Source organism: Palaemon carinicauda, chromosome 7, assembly GCF_036898095.1.
Source record: "Palaemon carinicauda isolate YSFRI2023 chromosome 7, ASM3689809v2, whole genome shotgun sequence".
Taxonomy (NCBI): domain Eukaryota; kingdom Metazoa; phylum Arthropoda; class Malacostraca; order Decapoda; family Palaemonidae; genus Palaemon; species Palaemon carinicauda.
The window spans coordinates 11,445,213-11,464,614 of NC_090731.1; the positions used below are offsets into that span (position 1 = coordinate 11,445,213).

At 39.2% G+C, this 19,402-nt stretch overlaps 3 protein-coding genes and 1 pseudogene across 5 annotated transcripts in view; 2 read left to right on the forward strand and 2 right to left on the reverse strand.

Annotated features, from left to right (window-relative positions):
- Window positions 1–5,568, forward strand: part of LOC137643844 (transient receptor potential channel pyrexia-like) — a 55,656-nt gene extending 50,088 nt beyond the window's left edge. Inside the window, exons 2-4 of the mRNA XM_068376569.1 lie at window positions 930–3,041; window positions 4,290–4,459; window positions 4,675–5,568. Of these exons, the coding sequence (XP_068232670.1) occupies window positions 1,125–3,041; window positions 4,290–4,459; window positions 4,675–5,482 (2,895 nt within the window). The 5' untranslated portion in view covers window positions 930–1,124 and the 3' untranslated portion in view covers window positions 5,483–5,568. The remainder of the gene's footprint in view (window positions 1–929; window positions 3,042–4,289; window positions 4,460–4,674) is intronic.
- The window catches only part of LOC137643848 (recQ-mediated genome instability protein 1-like), a 301,889-nt gene that overhangs the window by 130,940 nt on the left and 151,547 nt on the right, over window positions 1–19,402 (forward strand). The gene's annotated exons all lie outside the window — the stretch shown is intronic.
- Window positions 9,169–19,402, reverse strand: part of LOC137643846 (recQ-mediated genome instability protein 1-like) — a 72,278-nt gene continuing 62,044 nt past the window's right edge. Inside the window, exons 9-10 of the mRNA XM_068376570.1 lie at window positions 13,464–13,559; window positions 9,169–9,526 (exon numbers count right to left, since the gene is read on the reverse strand). Coding sequence (XP_068232671.1) covers window positions 9,380–9,526; window positions 13,464–13,559 — 243 coding nt within the window. The 3' untranslated portion in view covers window positions 9,169–9,379. The remainder of the gene's footprint in view (window positions 9,527–13,463; window positions 13,560–19,402) is intronic.
- Window positions 18,377–18,495, reverse strand: LOC137644715 (5S ribosomal RNA; annotated as a pseudogene).

Below are 19,402 nucleotides of genomic sequence, written 5' to 3' on the forward strand. Positions count from 1 at the left end.
ACCAAATGACGGGCTCACGATAATTAACTTCGATACCAAGAAAAGACCGCCTACTATTAGGAAGGTCGAATATAAACAAATATAAAAATTAATTTTAATAAGTTTATAATAAAAGGAAGTTAATCGAAGAGGCCTATAAGAGGCGGAGAGATATAAAATAAATCTATAACTTTTGTTAAGCAAAATTAAGAAAGAGAGTCTATACTCTCTTAGACACCAACACTTCCGTCTAAGGGAAGGGTCGGCCATTGAAAGGTGAACGAGAGTTCATACTCTCTTCGTCACCCAAAATTAATCAAATTAATTCCAAAAGCTAACTAAGCTAAAATAGAAGTTTCCAGTAAAGCGACAGCCGAAATCAAAGAGAAATACTTCACCAAAGTCGTGAAAATACTCCAAGAACATAAGCGTATCCCAGAACGTCTTGTCAGAAGCACGACAGAGGAATAATTGAGGAGGTGTCAACAAGAAGTACTTGAGTACCTGGCCACAGGTGGCGCTGGTAAGTACACCCCCTTCTAGTATTGTGATAGCTGGCGTATCCCTCCATAGAATTCTGTCGGGCAACAGAGTTGACAGCTACATGATTATCGGGTAAGTTTAATATTGAAAAAATTCTTTTGGGCCCAATACATTGGACATTGATTGTCCTCAAACCCAACATATACAGTTTAAAAAAAACTGACAAGAATCTGACAGTTGAGTGACCTCCAGATTGGAGTCAAATGCATTGTAATGAGATAGTCAGGATATAGAGTAAACTGAGACTTGAAACTAAAAACATGTTTTTAATTGAACCCAATTAATTTATGATGAGATTTAGTATTACGACAGAGAAAATTGAATACTGTATATTGTAGTATAGTATATGACTCCTGTTATTGAAGTTTCTTTCATAGTTATTAATAAATGTATTCTTTTTCTTTCAGATTATTCCAAGATCTATCTCCTTTGATATATGCAAAGGAAAGCAGTATGAAAAGCACATCAAAATCTGGAAGAAATTGTTTCATTATGGACAGGGAAACAATTTTTTGAAAGTGAAAGCAAATCTTAAGATAAAAGTATGCCAGGTTTAAATAGTTACTTGAGCATAAGAATCTGATTATTAAACCTTTGTTATCATGATCCATCGTAAAATACTCTTTACGCGCAGTGACTCTTTAGATGACGCACCACCTGAGACTCCAGTCTTCCGTGGTCCACAGCCAGATTCAAGATTCGCTTTGCTGGTGGAGTCCCTTAAAACTCGAAATTTAATTGGAGTTCGAGCTCAGCTAGCTCGAGGTTTACCACTTAATCATCGTGAAGCTGCTAAAGGCAACAGAACACCTCTTATCTATGCAGTAAAACATGATTTCCTGGAAGCTGTGGTTGAATTGCTTGGCCGAGGAGCCAATGTGGCTATTGCTGATGGAAATGGGGTAACTCCCCTTCATATGGCCGCTGCAAGTGGACAAATAGCACTGGTAAAATTACTGCTGTCCCATGGTGCATCTCCAGATCCGGTGGATGACCATTCTCGCACTCCACTGCATTATGCAGCCAGGGCTGCCAATCAAGATCCAAGTGATATAGGAATTGTGAGTGTTGTAGAAACTCTTCTCAGGGCTGGAGCATTCCGTGGTAGACGAGATAAAGAAGGACGTATCCCCCTTCACAATGCTGCTACTGCAGGAAGTCCCAAATTAATTAAAGCTCTTGTAAACTCGAAACACAAAGCTACGTTAAATTTAAAAGAGAATGAAGGCCGTACACCACTCCACTGCGCTGTTCTTGGAGGAAGATCCTTAGAAGCTGTTAAGGTTCTTATACAATTAGGGTGTACATTGGATGCAAGAGATGCCCAAGGATACACATCGATGCACTTGGTTGCAGCAAGACAGGTGAATTATGTAGATGATGAGTTTGATGGGGCATGTTTAGAATTGCTGTTGTCACAAGGAGCATCTGTCTCGGCAAAAACTGATGACGGCTACAATGCCCTTTCACTTGCATTGCGTCGAACGATGTGGTGGGGTCGACTTAAATCAAAGGATTATGTGCAGCATGCTGTGGAACTATTAGTTAGCAAAGGTAGCTGCATACAAGATGGCTTTGCAATGTGGAGAATGGTAGAAAGCTTCCCTTCCCTTGTACCTGTTGCCCTTAACAGATCAGTTTCCAGTAACACATCTGTTCGGGATTCCCCCCATCTCCGTATTGATTTCGACTTTGGACCGCTAACAGTAAATGCTAAACATCTCCGTGAAATCAGCCGCCAGTCACCTTTAAATCCGCAATCAGAATTACCATCCCCATTACTAAAAGACAGAGAAGTTGCCATGCTCCATTACATTCTGTGGGCAGGAAGGAAAAATTTATTAAGACATCCTATCTGCAATACATTCCTGCACCTTAAATGGTGCAAAGTTCGTAAATACTTCCTAGCAAATGTGATATTTTATCTCCTATTTGTGTTGAGTCTTACTGGCTTTCTGCTTTCGTCCAAAAATTGTAACACCTCAACAAACTTGGCCGAGATCCAATTAAACTATTCAAATGGCAGCAACATAACCCAAGAGTGCTGGTGGGCTGGAAAAGAACCTGGTTTAGTTGGATTCACATGGTGGTGTTTAGTGATATTTTATGGTATACTGACTTTACGGGAAATAGTTCAAGTTTTACAGAATCCAATTTTGTATATAAAAAATGTAGGGAACCTCTTTGACGCATCTTTGGTGGTGTGTGTCCCTCAACTGTTGGTGACTATATTCCCAGATGAAGAGGATCCAATTGCAACATGTTGCTTAGCTTTGTGGCAACAAAAAGTTGGGGCAATTGCTATAATACTAGCGTGGGTAAGACTTATGCTTTTCACAGGACAGTTTCCAAGCTGTGGTGTGTATATTGTTATGTTTTCAACTGTGGCGAAAAACGTGCTCAAATTCCTTGCAATGTATGCGTGCGTATTGGTGGCTTTTGCATTCGGGTTTTATGTTTTAATGAGGCCCACTAAGCCAACCTTCAGCTCTCCAGCAATTTCTCTAGTAACATCTCTTGTAAGTATTGTTACTATTACTTTTATTTTATTGGTGTTCCTGCTATATATTTCATGTTTATCTATATGAATACTGAAATAACTGTACAGAATATTTTACATTAAACAGCCATACCTGTAGTGGTATGAAGTCATATTCAAACAAAGAATTTTCCCCACAAATTTGTATAACTTACATCAACAAATTTAAAAAGTACTATGTGACCCAAAATCTACATCTCGAAAGATGAAATACAAGAGAGAATAGACTAGTGTACATAATACAGTATCTGTAACAGACAAATTGGTTTTGATGATAATCTACACGAATGGAATCATTATATTCTTACATGTTAATGAATGACAGTGAATAATGGTTTTCTTAGTGGACTATTTATCCAAATGAATCCTCCAATATGTTCAGATGCAAGCCTTGAACTGCCGTTGTCATTTTCCGATATACTTTGCACTACAACAAATGACACTTGTACATTACTTATGGAATAATAAAAAACTGCAACTCATCTGGAATCAAATCCCCGTACTTGATGAATTTTTGGAGGGTTGACTAGTTTGAAAATTACTAGTATGTTTCAGGGCATAATTTCTTCATTGGCTTCAGTACGTTCTTTAGATCAAAACACCGCTCGCCAACAAACATACTGAAGTAGGAAAGTACATAACTACTCTATTGGCATAGGTAGTCATAGGTTTTGAGAATAATGGGTAAGAAAAGCATTACAGTAATTAATGTTGGCCCAAAGGGGTTATCCATCGATACCACATCAATTTGTTGATAAAACTTTCTTCTTGGACACAATAAATCGTGTTACAGCAAATATATAACTTATGAAATTGATGCTTAAAAACCCTGCAATTTTTATCTTTAATTATTGGTAAATTATTCATTCATATGTTGATAGTCTCCTTTAATGGTATGTTAGTAAACAGATTTAACATTGAAAGTAGCCATTACATATACAGTACCTTATAATTCATTCCACAAACTTCCTTCAAAAAAGTAAATGAATCATTTATATTTTTCTGTATTGATTGAAGATAATCGTCACTAGCAATGATACCAGAAATGTTCATAATTTGTTAACAAATGTGCCAGTAGCAGACGCTGCTTACGAGGAATTCCTCATTACAAACTATAGATAACTCGTATAAAAGACATTACCATTAAGACTAATATAATAGTGCCTGGTAATGATTTGATATGTATTTAAATATTAAAACTCTTGTGCCTTTTATTTCATTTTCACAGGTAATGATGACTGGGGAGCTAGACTATGAGTCAGTCTTTCTTCAGGATGAAAACAGCCCCGCCTTTCTGAGTATTCTTATTCTTGTGGTGTTTATCATAATTGTATTCATCATTCTCTCAAACCTTTTAGTGGGTCTTGCTGTCAGTGATATGTACGCAATACGACAGAGGTAGGTGTGCATCTACTGAATTCTACCAATTGTGAAATTAATACTGTACTGCCCTTTTTATATGAATTATTCTTAATTTATTCTTAACTGATTCATTGCATACCTTTTAAAAATTAAAACTTTAAGTATTTCAATACAACAATACATAAGTGTTCAAGGTAAAATTGGCTATTACAGAACATAAAACAATATTTACAATTATTTTTTTTTTTTAGGTCGGAGGTTTTGCGTTTAACAAGACACGTGGAATTAATGACTCAAATCGAAGCCTTGTTCCATAGCCGTTTCATACCAAAGAAGGTTACTAAGTTCTTCTTGAAAAATATAAGCATTACTAAAGGACTGCAAAAGCCTTCCGTTAGTGTTTTCCCAAACCGCAGAAATGGGTTTATTGATAGTATGTTTCTCCTTTTGTCCAAGCTATTACCTTCTAGAAGATTTCTAATAAAAGTATTTGAAATCTTTGTATCAGGATTTATAGCTCCAGAACATGAACCATCTCTACCAAAAGAACTTCTAGTGGAAACTGTTAATATTGCACTAAGAGAACATGAATTGGACAAACGTGACCGCCTCCTCCATTTTCGGGCTCATCAATCCGGCTTAGCAGGACAACATAAATATTTGTCATTCCAGCAGCCACTACTAACTAATCAAACTACTTTAACGAGCAAGTCTAATGTAATAAGAACAGCCTCAACAGGACCAAGGAACTCATGGCGCTGGACATTTGCAAGTGATACCGACGTAGAAGACGATATAGAAAATGTTCATCAGGTAGTACAAACACAGCCATCTGTTCGTACATCATGGCTGGGTTCTGTTCCTGTGCGAACTGTTGCTCCCGATCCCAATGCTAGATTTGATGAACTCCGAGTAATGGTTTTGAGCCTTCAGTCAACAGTTGAAAGTTTAGTGACAATTATACAGCAGCAGCAGCAATCGTCTGAGACTTCGCCACTTACACAAAGAAACAGACGAGTTATTCTGGCAGAAAACACGAATAACGAAATCAGTATCTAGAATTTTGTAAAGTAATCTAATCTTAGTATTAGCTAATGTCTAAGACTTTATGGCATGTTTTGAGTCTAATAAAGTTTTCTCTGATAGTGTGATTTCTCATACATCCATTGATATAATACATTTTAAAGTTATTCAAAAAAAGAAATGTCTTAATGCATAATAAGAGCTTCAATTTCAAATAGCCTACAATGGGAATTAAACTGAGAATTATGCAATGTATTTTCCCTTACATTCATAACTCATGATTATTAGTGCTTCACATGAAAAATTCTATAGAATCACTCAAAATTCTCTCTCATTCTAATCCCCTTAGTAGTGTGCATTTAAACAGAAGCCACATGGATAGCAATCCTAACTTTTTTATGCCTTTTGTTATTCACTGATTCTTCTTGGGTATACAGTATGTGACATTCCCGCCCCATAGTAACATTAAGTCAACTTTTCTATTCCTGCAAATATTCCTCACTAGACATGAGAAAAGTACCTGCAAAATGTGCTTTTTTTTTCACCAGCTAGTTATTCATTCATATCTGTAACTATGGTAAATACAGAACTGAACAGTTATGTTATTACAGTACAGTGTTTAAAATATTTTGGCTTTAAATAGTTATCCATCTGCACAGAAAATCTAATTTGCATTCGTTACAATGTCATTTTGGGTAATCAATTACTCATTCATATTTTGGTTTTTATACTTCAAAAGGAACATGTCTAATGACTGAATTGGAATACATTCTTGAAAACATTAAAAAGTAAGGCTGAGTTTTGAACTGTTCTGGAAAAAAAGTAAAATTTCCATGCCTAGTAGACAGGTCATATAATTTTCTAGTATAGGTTACAGGTTAGATCTTTAACTTTTGCTCAATGTTTTGAAGTGTACATTCAGTGGGTCTCTTTAAATGTATCATCTAAAATTAGAAATTTTGTAATTTTGTGGATATTACTGTAACCTTCATGGAACTCGCTATTCTGTGACCACGAATGATTGATTGAATATAAATAACACCCAAGGGATCATGGTGGTAAAGTACTTCATGCAAATAAGGACTAATATATGCCTACTTGAAATTTCAAAATTAAAACTAAAAAAAATGTAATGGTCAAGTTTGACCAAATTTGCTTAGGAGTCAAATCACATCGTGTAACTTCAAATGAATGTACTGAATAGAAATGCCATAACTGATAACAGTTACATTTGTAAAACTTTTCTTAAAGAAATTGGCATAGCACAATGGCACTGGTACAATTTACTTTAAACTACAATGAATAACATAAATTCTCTTCATATTAATAAGAAAATATCGACTGCTATCTACTGAAGGATATATACAGCATAATCTAACATGAATCATACAATTTACTTTCAAACCCAAACATTTTCCTAATTCCGTTTATGTAAGCAATATTGGAACTGTAATCAATGAATGGATGATCACAAATGAAATTAAAAAATCGACAGGTTTGCTATACTTTTGTAAATGAGCACCACAGGACCTAACCACCAACACTTAAGTAGATAAAGTAACAATGCCACGTTGGAGGCGGTGACCTCATCTTAAATAACAGTTCTTAAAAGCCTACCACGAGGGGAATTGGTAAGATATTCTCAGTTATTCAATAACTGAAAGATACAGACTGAAATATTCTAGTCGCTAAATTATATCAATGATTAAAAATTCAGATGTCATCTCATTCAGTGTATGGTGTGCATGAAAAATACTTCATCATTAAATATTCAGATGTATATCTTGGTTTTATATTTACTGTACATATAATGTATATACAGTAGCTCAAATTTTTACATATATTTTGTATTATAGCAATAATTTGTTAATTTCATAGATATAATTACATACAAATATATTTCTCACAATCTTATTTTTACCCTAAACCTTACTCAGAACTTTGAAATAAAGAATTTCGTTGGCAGAAGATGAGATAAATATCACATGTACTGTACAACCATTTCTAAGAAAGAACTTTGGGGAGCAGAACTTGAAGGAAGACTAGAACAGAAGTATCAATTATGTGACAATAATTGCAGGCTAGGCCCACTTCTCTAGTAGACAGCTGCAAAGGACCTTTGCATGTACACAGACATCTCTTGTGCAGTGCCCTTGGCTCGAAGGAGCTGCTGGATATCCTCCAGCCGTGAAATTTGGATTGACAGTGCTTCTGAAGGTGTGAATGACAGAGGAATGTGGGGGGGTAATTTTCTAGGGACCTGGACTAGAAGAAGTGCTAACAAACCTGGATACCACTGAGCATGAGGCCATCTAGAAGCCACTGGAGTCATGGCGTAACCAACATTCAGTCCATTGGTGGGCAGATCAGGTTAAAAGGAGGAAAGGTGTACGTGTACATGTCCATGTGATCCCGTTGTTGTTGTTGTTGTTAATAATTATTATTATTATTAATAGCCATTATTATTAATTATTATTATTAATAATAATTATTAACATTAATAATAAATCAAACACAGCCTATGAGTCATGAACAAGGGAGCAAAATATGGAGCTTCCTCTTTAGCCGTGTGGTAAACAGGTTGAATTCTGGAGAACCTCACAGGGAAAGAAGCCTCTCTGCTACGCAAGGATGTAGGGACCACTCCTACCCTAAAACCTGTCCTTGGCAACCAAGTGTATGTGCTAGTACATTCCTCTTGCCCGGAATGTACCTGGCTGACATCTCTACGGCATCGAACATTGGCCAGATATGCATCAGCTTCGTCAGCTCACAAAGAGGGTACGAGACCTTGTTTGATGACATTAAGTCACTGCAGTGGTGTTGTCGTTCACCAACACTATTAAATGCCTCCTCACACATTCTTGGAATGCTTGCAACACTAGGAAAACTGCTTGCATTTTGAGAACATTGACGTGCAAATGCAGTTCTTCTCATGACCAAACACCTGAAATAACCAGGTCATTTAGGTGTGAGCCCCACCTCTTCTTTGAAGTATCTGAGAACAGTTGCTGGTCCAAAGGCAGAGATTCAATTAGGATGCTACTGTCAAGGCTTTTCTCTTTTAGCCACTAGGTAACATCTTCTCGAGTCTCCTGTCCCACAGGAACTGGGGCTCTCTGGAGGCTGACAACTGATCTTTCAAACACCAGTGAAGAGATCTCTGATGGAGGTGTCCCTGTAGAACGAGTTTCTCCAGGAAGGAAAGGTAACCAAGAAGACTACTAGCAACGAGCTGGGACTTGTCTTGAACAGATATGGTTGTATAACCTTCTTGAGTTTGCTGATGCGATTGTCTGATGGAAAGATTATCGCTGCTGCCATGTCTATCACATCACCAAGTGCTTTAAGTTCTGCTTAGATATGAGATTTGACTTCTTCCAGTTTATCACAATCCCCAGATCGTGACAAAATGTGACAACCCTATCTCGATCCTGGAGCAATTGCCGCGGTGAGGAGGACTTGATCAGCCAATTTTTGAGATAGATCATCGAACCTATTCCTTGCAAGTGGACCCAAGCTGCTACCAAGGCAAACACCAGGGGAGCCATATCAAGCTCCCTAATTGAAGGACGAAGGTTCGTATGTCGCATAGGAACAAATTCTATAAAGTAATGTAATGAGCGTGTTCAACTCATGATCAATGCAATCATAAAAAAATTCAAGTTATGAGAGACTATCTTATACTTGTCATTGACAAAATATCGTTGAAGAGGAGTTTTACAATAAAAATACCATTCACAAAAATACTCCAGATAAATTTACTATACTCTATACCATAAAAAGGATTTTATAAAACATATATACTGTACAAAACATAAATGTCATAAAAAAAATACTTTACATGCATCACGTGAAATGTTTTCTAAAACATGAATTGACAAATCTCTATCTATTTACCAAGACACTTCACCCTAATAGAATGAAATATTATCAACTTAAAGATCGTCTGGATAGCTGCTGCGCAGTTACAGAATTTACAGGGATAATTTCGGTTAACTTTGTTCGCTGACCTGGTAACAACTGTAGTTTAAGAAGACAGCACAATGAAATCAATTTCTGTTGGCAGCCAACTACACTCTGAAAAAGGGAAAGAAGGCGTGCTTGAAAACCTGCAATGAAACCATTACTCTAATTGTATTTATTTGCAAGGGTCAATGGGATAGATAATTTATAACTATTATCTAGCCAAGGCCAGACAAAGTTGAAGTAAGGAGGGAAGGGAATTATATAATGCCTGATGATGAAGGAAGCAAGTGAAAATAAATTTCATAAAGATATTTCCATGGCACTGAGTAATCCAAAATGTCCTCATTTCTAAAAATATGAGATAAGTTGTGGCTAGGGGACCTTTACAATAGAAGAATTATCTCAACCCAGAGAAGGGATCAAGATAGTACCTAAAGAAGACATAAAGCCTAAAAGGTAAGAGGATGGTGTACGTGGCCTCATAAACTCCCTTTGTATTGATTCAGTTCAGTTAAAAAACAAAAGAAGATATAACTGAAGTAGGAGTGGAAGTCTAAATCAGGCTAATGTAAATAATGGGAGGCTTTATTACTATTATAATTACTAGCTAAGCTACAACCCTAGTTGGAAAAGCAAGATACTATGAGCCCAAGGGCTCCAACAAGGAAAAATAGCCCAGTGAGGAAAGGAAATAAGGAAATAAATAAACAATATAAGAAGTACAGTAATGAATAATTAAAATATTTTAAAAACAATAACATTAAAATAGATATTTTATATATAAACTACAAAAAGACTTGTCAGCCTGTTCAACTTATAGACATTTGCTGCAAGTTTGAACTTTGAAAGTTATTACCTACAGAATGTGCAGAAAAACTTAGAACATCAAATTATCCAGTAATTCCTTAGGAGAGGGTTTCACAATTTGTAATATAACATCGGAGACGTTTCATGGAAAAAAAGTAAATTGAGGCTGACTGTAAATGACAGGAAAGAATAAATTAAGGAAATTTTTAATCAATTTCCATTAAGACAAACCTATTTTTCTACAACGGTAATGATAAAAAAGGCAAAATTACATGGAAAAATTCTTCGGTCCCATCTTATTCGAGTAACTTATTGCTCTCCCATCCAAGTTCAACCCCACAATTGAACCTCCATCCAATTGTGAAGAATATCATTCAATGCCTCTGAAAGCCAGTACTAAAGACATTAACTTACTAAATGGAGGGGATCAAAGGAGGGTCATCCTAATACAATAAAATGCTTTTGTCAAAGGAAAATAAATATTCTAAAATTACATTAAGCTTTTCCTAAACCATAGTTTTAAATCGGCAGCTAATATCTGGTCATCCCCGGTTCAAGCATGGATGAAAAATTGGCTTGGGTGTTGATCACATGTAAATATGGTCAGGTTCTAGATTGCATTAACTAGAATATTGATCCTTTGTCTCTGTTTCTCATGATCTGCATTTGAGTAAAGATGTTCTGGCTTGTTTCTCTTCTTCTTGCTTTTCGAAGATTTTATAGGTTATATGTGAAAGATCTAATTTAATGTCGTTAGTAATCTTGAAATATTTTGTTTTCATTGTTTATTCTTCTCTTGTAGTTTATTTATTTCCTTGTTTCCTTTCCTCACTGGGCTATTTTTCCTTGTTGGAGCCCTTGGGCTTATAGCACCGTGCTTTTCCAATTAGGGTTATAGCCTAGCTTGAAACAACAACAACAACAACAACAACAACAACAACAATAACAATAATAATAATAATAATAATAATAATAAGTGCAAGCTAAAAGGTAATTAAACCTCTTCTTAAAATGAAGTGAAAAAAATCCATAATTCATTCTTCTTTTATTTCAAGTATTGAATAATGGGAATAATGTTACAGAGCACATAGAATGAATTGGAGTGAATGAACGAATGAAAAAACCTATGAAATATAAGCTGAAAAGTTGGGCACCAAGAGGCTTTCAACTATTCACTACTTTAAAGCGAGTAAAGATATTTGCATATTAAATGATAAAATTTAGCCACCAGCTAAAAATCAAGTAACTTAGTAAACCAAATATTCTTGATAAATAACTTAGTCATTAATTTTATAATATATGAAAAGTTTTTAAAATATCTATACAATATTAAGTTATCGATGTTATTCATTGTCATGCACCCAACTCATAAACCTGCCATGAAGTAAAGTAGCTCTTCTAACTTTACCAAAATGTGGGCAGCGAACTAAAATATATTTGTTCTGTTGACAAAAATAATTCTCAGGATTTGCACACAAGGCCCTGTAATGAGTATCGAGGGGAAACTTATCTGAGTCTAATACATACCCTCATTACACTGGCCCTACTATCCTTGCAATTTCTTAATAATTAGTCGACTGGCATACAGCTTACTTAACCCTTTTACCCGCAGGCTATTTGGAACTTTCTAACCCTTAACCCCCAGGCATTTTTTTTTCAAGCACATTTTGCAATACATATTTTTTAAATTGCTCTAACAGCCTTAATTTTTGTCATAGAGAGGTCTGGTTGGTCTCATTCTTTTGGAAAATGCCTGAAGTTTCTCAAAAATTTTTCAAAAATATGTAAAAAAAAATTGTAAATAGCAGTTTTTTGCAAGGACGTACCAGTATGTGTTTTGGGGGTAAAAGGGTTAACAATTGGTCGACTGGCCTACAGCTTACTTAATATCATAAGTCTAGTTATTACCAGTAGCTTGCCAGTTGTTTCAAATATGCTTACATGAATACGATAGGCCTAGATAACTTGTGTTTCTTATATTAGGTGGTAAGTAGCCTACAATTGCTTTAGTGAAGATAAACTACAAGAGAAATGGGAACATATGACCCTACTTTCATTTTCAAGATTTATCTCCTGAGATTTTAGTAGACTCATCTTGGTTTATTGATTAGGCATACAGTAATTATAAGTACGGGTTTGTAGTGAAAAATCTAGTACTGTATTAAAAATGAAGGCCTATAACTAGACAAAATACATCATATGTACCATATGAAAAGGAAGGGGTTATACCATATATTCATGGATCGACAAATTTATTTTCCAATATATCACGGCAGGAAATTACATGTTTTAAAGGTCAATCATAAGTGGCAGAGGTAAGAGACAGGACAGAGTCTTTGAGATCGGCCATATATACATATGATCAGCACCCAAGGCTCTGCTCCACCCAAGCTAGGACCAGACAATGACTGCTGAAGACAGCAAGGTAGTTTAGGCCCCTGCAAAACCCCCATCCATAGCTCACCACTACAAAGGTGAAGAATACTTGAAATTCTATAGAATAAATGATGGTAACTATCACACGTTCTAGAGTGAAGCCCTGGCAGAAATAATAGAGGATCTAAAGGAAGATGTCAGTGTTCTTCAAGAATTTATAAGAAATCTTTTACCTACTAAAGGAATGGGAGAAACCATAAAGACTACAGACAGGGAGCTACCTTGTAGAATTAGGTTTCTTTGTATATGTATTTCCAAACTTGCACCACAAAAAGTTTCAAGGTATATGTATGGTCTTCCTGATTCTGTCCAAAGACTTCAATTTTTAAAGGCAGGTTCTGCCATTTAAATTTAATTTTGAATAATTTCCACATGGATATGCCGTTATTTTTACTGGGAATTCCATAAACCTTAGGGGCATAAATGTTGAGATATTATAGACATGGAAAATCTAAGAGAACACATTTGCCTAGCTGCTCTTTGTCATCTTAAATACAATTTGACATGCTGTATATCACATCTCATTACAGTTAATTTGACAAAACCAATTTATTCCACCCTAAATTCAAACAAATATATTTTAACAGGAAACTCCATGAATTCACAAATATTATTGAGTTATCATTATCTTTCCCGCAGGTCTTGTTGCAATGGTTAGTATAAAATTATTCTTCTAACTTAAAGAAGTATAATCAGAAAAGTTTTTGTCATCAGAACAGGACTTCAATTGTTAGAGTTACAGTAATTTATGCTTAAAACAAGAGATTATTCTTAATAAAATCAACAATTGGATTGGCAAACTCACCTTACTTAGTTGCTGTTGAAGAGCAGCATTAGATCGGGCTTCTTTTTTCTTAATTTGGAATTCGCTACATGTCATTCCTATAAATTGACACAGAATCTGAAAGAAAAACATAGTACTCATAGATAATATAATGAGAGAATACAATAACAGTTTTTACAGATAGTTACTGGTCCCAACACTATCAGGAGGCAGGGTTAATAGTAATCATTACCATATAAAAAATTTCACATCTTACTTATAAAATATTTCCATCCTATAGCCACATTTCATTGTTAGAAATAAAAAAACACTTTTCTCTCCCTATTGCATCAGTAAGAAAATTTGTCAACTAAAGTATGGACCATTGTCTAAACAATAGTTGAAAGACACAGGCTCCAGAGAATACCTGGATACTAACAAACTGTCTAAGTTAAGCACCAATGACCTATACCACATGGAACTTTACTCTTCTCACAGCCATAAACGAAGAAATCACTTCTTTAACAAATTCTCAGACTGAAAGACAAAGTTCTTCACTTTGCCGATTAATTACATCCACTGGTGCCACCACTAGACCTAATACACTATTCATCAAAATAATATTTGCAGTCTCCCAAATAATGAAATGCAAACACAAGGGTTTCTCTACAGTGCTGCTGCAACAAATTTGTCTTGAGACAAATTCTTTGCAAAGCTGTGGGAGGTAGTCATTCCTATGTTGCATGCCTTTAAAAAAAAAACCATCTAGTTGTCTGTAGACATTTAGAGCACCCCTGAAAATACTATTAGCTGAAAATATAAGCCTACATGTTGAAAATCTGAGGTCACCATGGATCTCTAGCCTTTAATTGAAGTGGTAAATAATTCCTTCTCATTCCTGATAAACCTAAAAAAAAATTCAGAATACTGTCCATTGATGTTTTAGTTGCCAACTTTTTTTTTTGCTTTACACCATGAAAAATAATGGAATCATTGTACAGTAGTTGATACAAACTGTTAGTATAGGCATCCTAGATACTATAACTGATAACCTAGAGGACTTGGAAAACCTATTAGTTTTAAGGAGATGGTTGAGTCTCCAAACGGTAACCTGAAGCACATGAAAATTTCGAAGCACATGCAAGATGACACAATGAGGCTGTCTAAAAAAAAAATGTCCTTAATGGGAGTCGGAGATACCTGAAATAGAAGTGGCCACAGACCAGTGAACCAATTTCTTGAAGACAAGAATGGGGCTATTAGCATCATCTTGACATTTTCTGGCCTCCAAAATTTCCTAATTACTGCATGAATTAATTCAAATAGATGAAAACTGTAAAAGTACAAATCTGACAACTCCTAAAGCATTGCATCCACCACCCATTCCTGAGGGTCTGAAACTGGAGACCAATAAATCTGAAGTATCTAATTGAGAGATGTAGCAAACATGTATATCACTCTTTATATAGGGATATCTTTTCAGCACGAGTTGGAACCAGCCATTAAAATCTTTAACAAGGTAGACAGGAGGAGAGCGCAGGCGAGAAACCCCGGCGCCCCAACTGTCAGAAGCTCCTCACTTTTTACCTTTTGGCTCAGGTGGAAAGTTTAGCTTAAAGGACTCAGGTTTGCACGGCTAGGAAATGTACAAATTAATTTCAAAACTTATTTGTTCCTATGCATAAACAAACCTTCTCTCCTTTAAATAGGGAGACTCACTGATTGGAGGTTGCAAGTCTCCCTAGAACCGAACTGATTGGTTCTTTATTTCCCCCTACAAATGTCCTCAAGCTATCTGGTCCTGTACGGGAGCAAAGGTGATGATTCTAGCAACATGCTATTTATCATAGGGATGAATTGGCTTATTTATAGCATCTGGCCTGTCCAAGAAGACTGGTACGTGGTCAAAGGAAGGATCCCTTTCCCCAAAGGGGTTAGTAGTCCACAATAATATACCTGGCATATGACAATCAACAGGTTGGTATGTGTTCCACCATCCTTTCCCTCGTCTAGGGAGGACGGGGGGAGATACTTCTCTAGATTCTAAAGAATGGAGTTTAAAATGACAAATTCGAAGATAATTTGTATTTTTCCTAACCATACAAACCTTAGCTATTTACAATGGGTTTACCTTTTAGCGCAGCTGAAATGGCGAGCCATTAGAATTTAACGAGGGTGTATTACCCCCGCGCTAGTTAGCGGGGGGTAGGGGAGTGGTAGCTAGCAACCCCTTCCCCCCTCACACACAGATGAATGCTCACTTTCACTTAGAGGTAGGACTTGTCTTGGGGGACAGAGCTGGCAGGCAAATATGTGTAAATAGCTAAGGTTTGTATGGTTAAGAAAAATATAAATTATCTTCGAATTTGTCATTTGTTCCGTAACCGAAATACAAACCACGCTATTTACAATGGGTGACTTACCCATTAGGTAGGGTGGAAAGTCCCCAACCATACTGGCTTTGGCTTTACCCGGGGACTCAGAATCCGAGTGAGTCGCACTCGAGAAAAGGAGTCCCTGCACCTCACAAGTTCCTTGCTCCGCAAGGAACCGTGTGGCCTACATAAGCTTGTGTGTGAAGGAAGAAGTGTGACCCGTCCTAGGCAGTTGACCTGGAGTTCCAGAAGAAACTCTGGGTTAGGACGTTCCCATACCACCTCGTCAGGGTATGGGGGACGCGACAGTATTGACTCAATACTCGGAACACAAGGAAGCATGGTTTACCTGCAGAGGTTCGAGGTCAGCTATGCAGAGACCAGGATGCTGCTTCCCCGTAGAGGGGATGATGGAGAAAGAAATAAGGGCCAGACATACTTCTTTCGTTCATGCAGACTAAAACCTGATAACAATGCCCTCAACCTTCTGCTACCTGTCCAAAAAGGAGCCTGAGGTTAGACCAGCTGTTGTGTAGCCACCACAGAGCGATAGAAAACGTATCGAGACTCCTGTGGGTCACGCCCTGCAGGAAGCGGGCTGCGAAGGTCATTAGACGCTTCCAGACTCCAGCTTGTAGCACCTGCGTCACAGAGTAGTATTACTCGAAGGCAAGGGACGTTGCGATGTATCCAACATCGTGCAGTAGGGCAACGTGACGGGGGAGGGTCTGGAGACAGGTCGAGATGAATGTCCATGAGTCCGGGCTGAAGAGGTATACTGGTGACTCTCCCCCGTGTCCTCCTTGTGCTCCCAAATCGGCTGCAACTGAGGACAAACTGCAGCTGTTCCCAAAGCTAACCTCTCGATTCCTTTACTGGCAAGATAGAGAAGGCCTTGGGACATCACATACAGAATGGAGACTCGAAATCGTGAAGGAACTGGACCGAAGGACCGGGACCCCCAGATTCTGAGTCTAGCCAACAACGCAGGAACGAACCTGAATGTTGCCTTCCCCTCTTCCTTAGAAAGGGCGGAGTCGTACGAGACCAAGAAGATTGCTTACACATTGGCCGTGGCCAGAGTGAGCAGGAGACCCAAGGCGGAATACAATCCGAGGACTGTCGTAAAGGGTCTTGAGAAGATCTCTTAAAGGACTAAAAGTCCGAGCCATGCTCCAAGTTGGAGGTCTTCCTCCGACTAGGGCAGGGACGATCGTAGCTTCGCATGAGCGAGGAAAGATTCAGCGGGCAGGAAAAAGTTATTCTTTTAAGCCTGAAGGTCAGGGAAAGGCTGAGCGACAGGCTTCATTGCCGAGAGCGGAAAGGAGTTTCCTCCCGCCGAAAGGCAATAAGACCGTTATTGCTGGAGAAGAGGCCTCAAGGGAAAAGGTATATCTCCCACGGCACCAACCACCGAAGACTCTTCACTTTGCCTGGAAGACCCCTGCGGATGACTATCGCAGATGACGCGACCTCCGTACCGCGACTGTAGCGGGTTGTCTCTTCTTGAGGAGGAGGCGTAGTGTCTCCAGGCATGAAGCCGAAGCGACGCCCCGGTTCGGGAGAGATGTCGCAGTGTGGTTGTTTGAGTAGTCTGCGCCGTGGGAGACGCTCTCCCGGGAGTTCCGTCAGGGGAAGCAGAGGGTCCAGAAACCATTCTGCGCATAGTCCCAGTGGAGCTCTCCCACTGAAAGGTTGACAGACAACCTGGTCTTGTTGAGACCCATTGTCCACAGACAAAAAGGAGGGAAGACGCAGGCGTCGAAGTTGTCCCACCATCACCGGAATGCATCCTGCCAGAGTCTCGGGGTCTGAGACTGGGGGGAAGAATAGCGGAAGCTTGAGGTTCCAAGCTGTCGCGATCAGGTCCCCCAGACCAGGACTTGCTGGTTACTCAAGGTCAAAGACCCCCAGGTACACTCTTTCTACGAGGCTCAGCTCGGATAGTCGGAGAGAACATTCCTCTGCCTGGAATGAGAGAGCCGATGGTGGTATTGATATAATCTCAATCATCCTGGTATCTCTACTGCAAGATGTGAAGGTGTGAAAATGCGTCCGCTGCTGGTTAGAACACGCCAGAATCATGAAGTCGACGCGCACGGGGTGACTCGGCAGGAGCTGTAGGATCTGTAGAGGGGCCAGACTACGGCCCCTAAGCCTGCCCGAATGATGGAGAGGTATCCTTCAGGTCTTGACCATAGGCCTGGACCGGAACATGCCCCCCCCCCCCCCCTTTCCTTTGACGAGTCCGAGAACAGCATCAAGAATGTGGGGAAAGGACGAGAATATCCACTACCATCAAGATGTTCCATAGGTCAACACCCATTGCAGGTCTAATAGTTCCGCTGGTCCCATAGGGGCCAGGAAGTCCGGTTAAACGTTGCCTGAAACCACCGGAACTTGGACCGCCCCACATGGAACTTATCCTGAGGCGACCGTTCGGACTATAGACGGGTCAATGAGGAAAGGAGAACTAGGAAACGTTCCAAGGTAGGGCTGAAAGCTCTGCCTGACTGAGAACAGGTACTGCGACTCTCCTCAGTCTTGCCACCGTCAACTGAAAGGAAGGCTCGGAGGATGTGGCAACAGAATCTGGCGTCCCCAGGTGGTCACCCATCCAAGTACCGACCAGAACCGACGTTGCTTAACCTCGCTGGACGGACGAGAAGCGGGGTTTCCAACGTGGTAAGGCTGTTGACTCAATATCATGGCCAGATACTCCATAAGTTGAGGCAGAAGAAGAGAAGGCTCCAAGCAAAGTACCATGAACCCACACTCATGGTAAGCATCTGGAAGCTTGTCCCGGCGCTGAAGAAGGTCGAACCCGAGCCTACCGGAGTTGACCAGCCCTCCAAAAAGCAGAGGAGGCGGAAGCCTGCACCTGAGCGGCCATGAGGAAAGCAGGGAGAGTTCTCTGGGGAAACAAACCTGCTATGCCACGGCGGGATAGCCACACTGCATCATAAGCAGGAATACTTGCAGTCTAGGCTGAATTCCACGAGCTCCCTGGAAGATGGATGGAATGGAAACTGAAAGTACCCGTCCTTCCGAACCAGGATTTAAGGAGTCCTGTCGCCTCGTTACCAGTCTGATCGATTCTGCTGTTCTACGCTGGCCGAAGTTTGTTCGACAAACTTGATCAGGGCTGAGAGGTCGACTACGGAACTCCCCTCTCAGATCCTTCCCTAAAAGAAATTATCGACTGAAGAGGCCGGGGGTGAAGCCGTCGATGATCCTATGGAGGACCTTCGCCTAAGGTATGGATCATTCTGCCCAACCGGGCCACTCTTGCCGACGCTATGGCATAGAGGTTCAGAGACACTGAATTCGCTGACAGAGACGGCAGGGGCGATATCCTTGGCTGATCACAGAGATTGTGCGGGAATGGGCATCGGGAAGCTGTCATCCGGATGAGTAACCTTAAGCATCCTCCCAGCGAGAAACCTGCAATCTTAGAGTTCGTGAACTCTGCCGCTCCTTTTAGGACTATGCCCCCCCCGGGGGAGCCTCCCGTGCCATCTGTTCCTGACAGGAGGAAACTGCAATTGGACACCTTGTCCCAGTTGTCGTAGCCGATAACTTAGGCCGACGTGGTTGAAAGAAAAG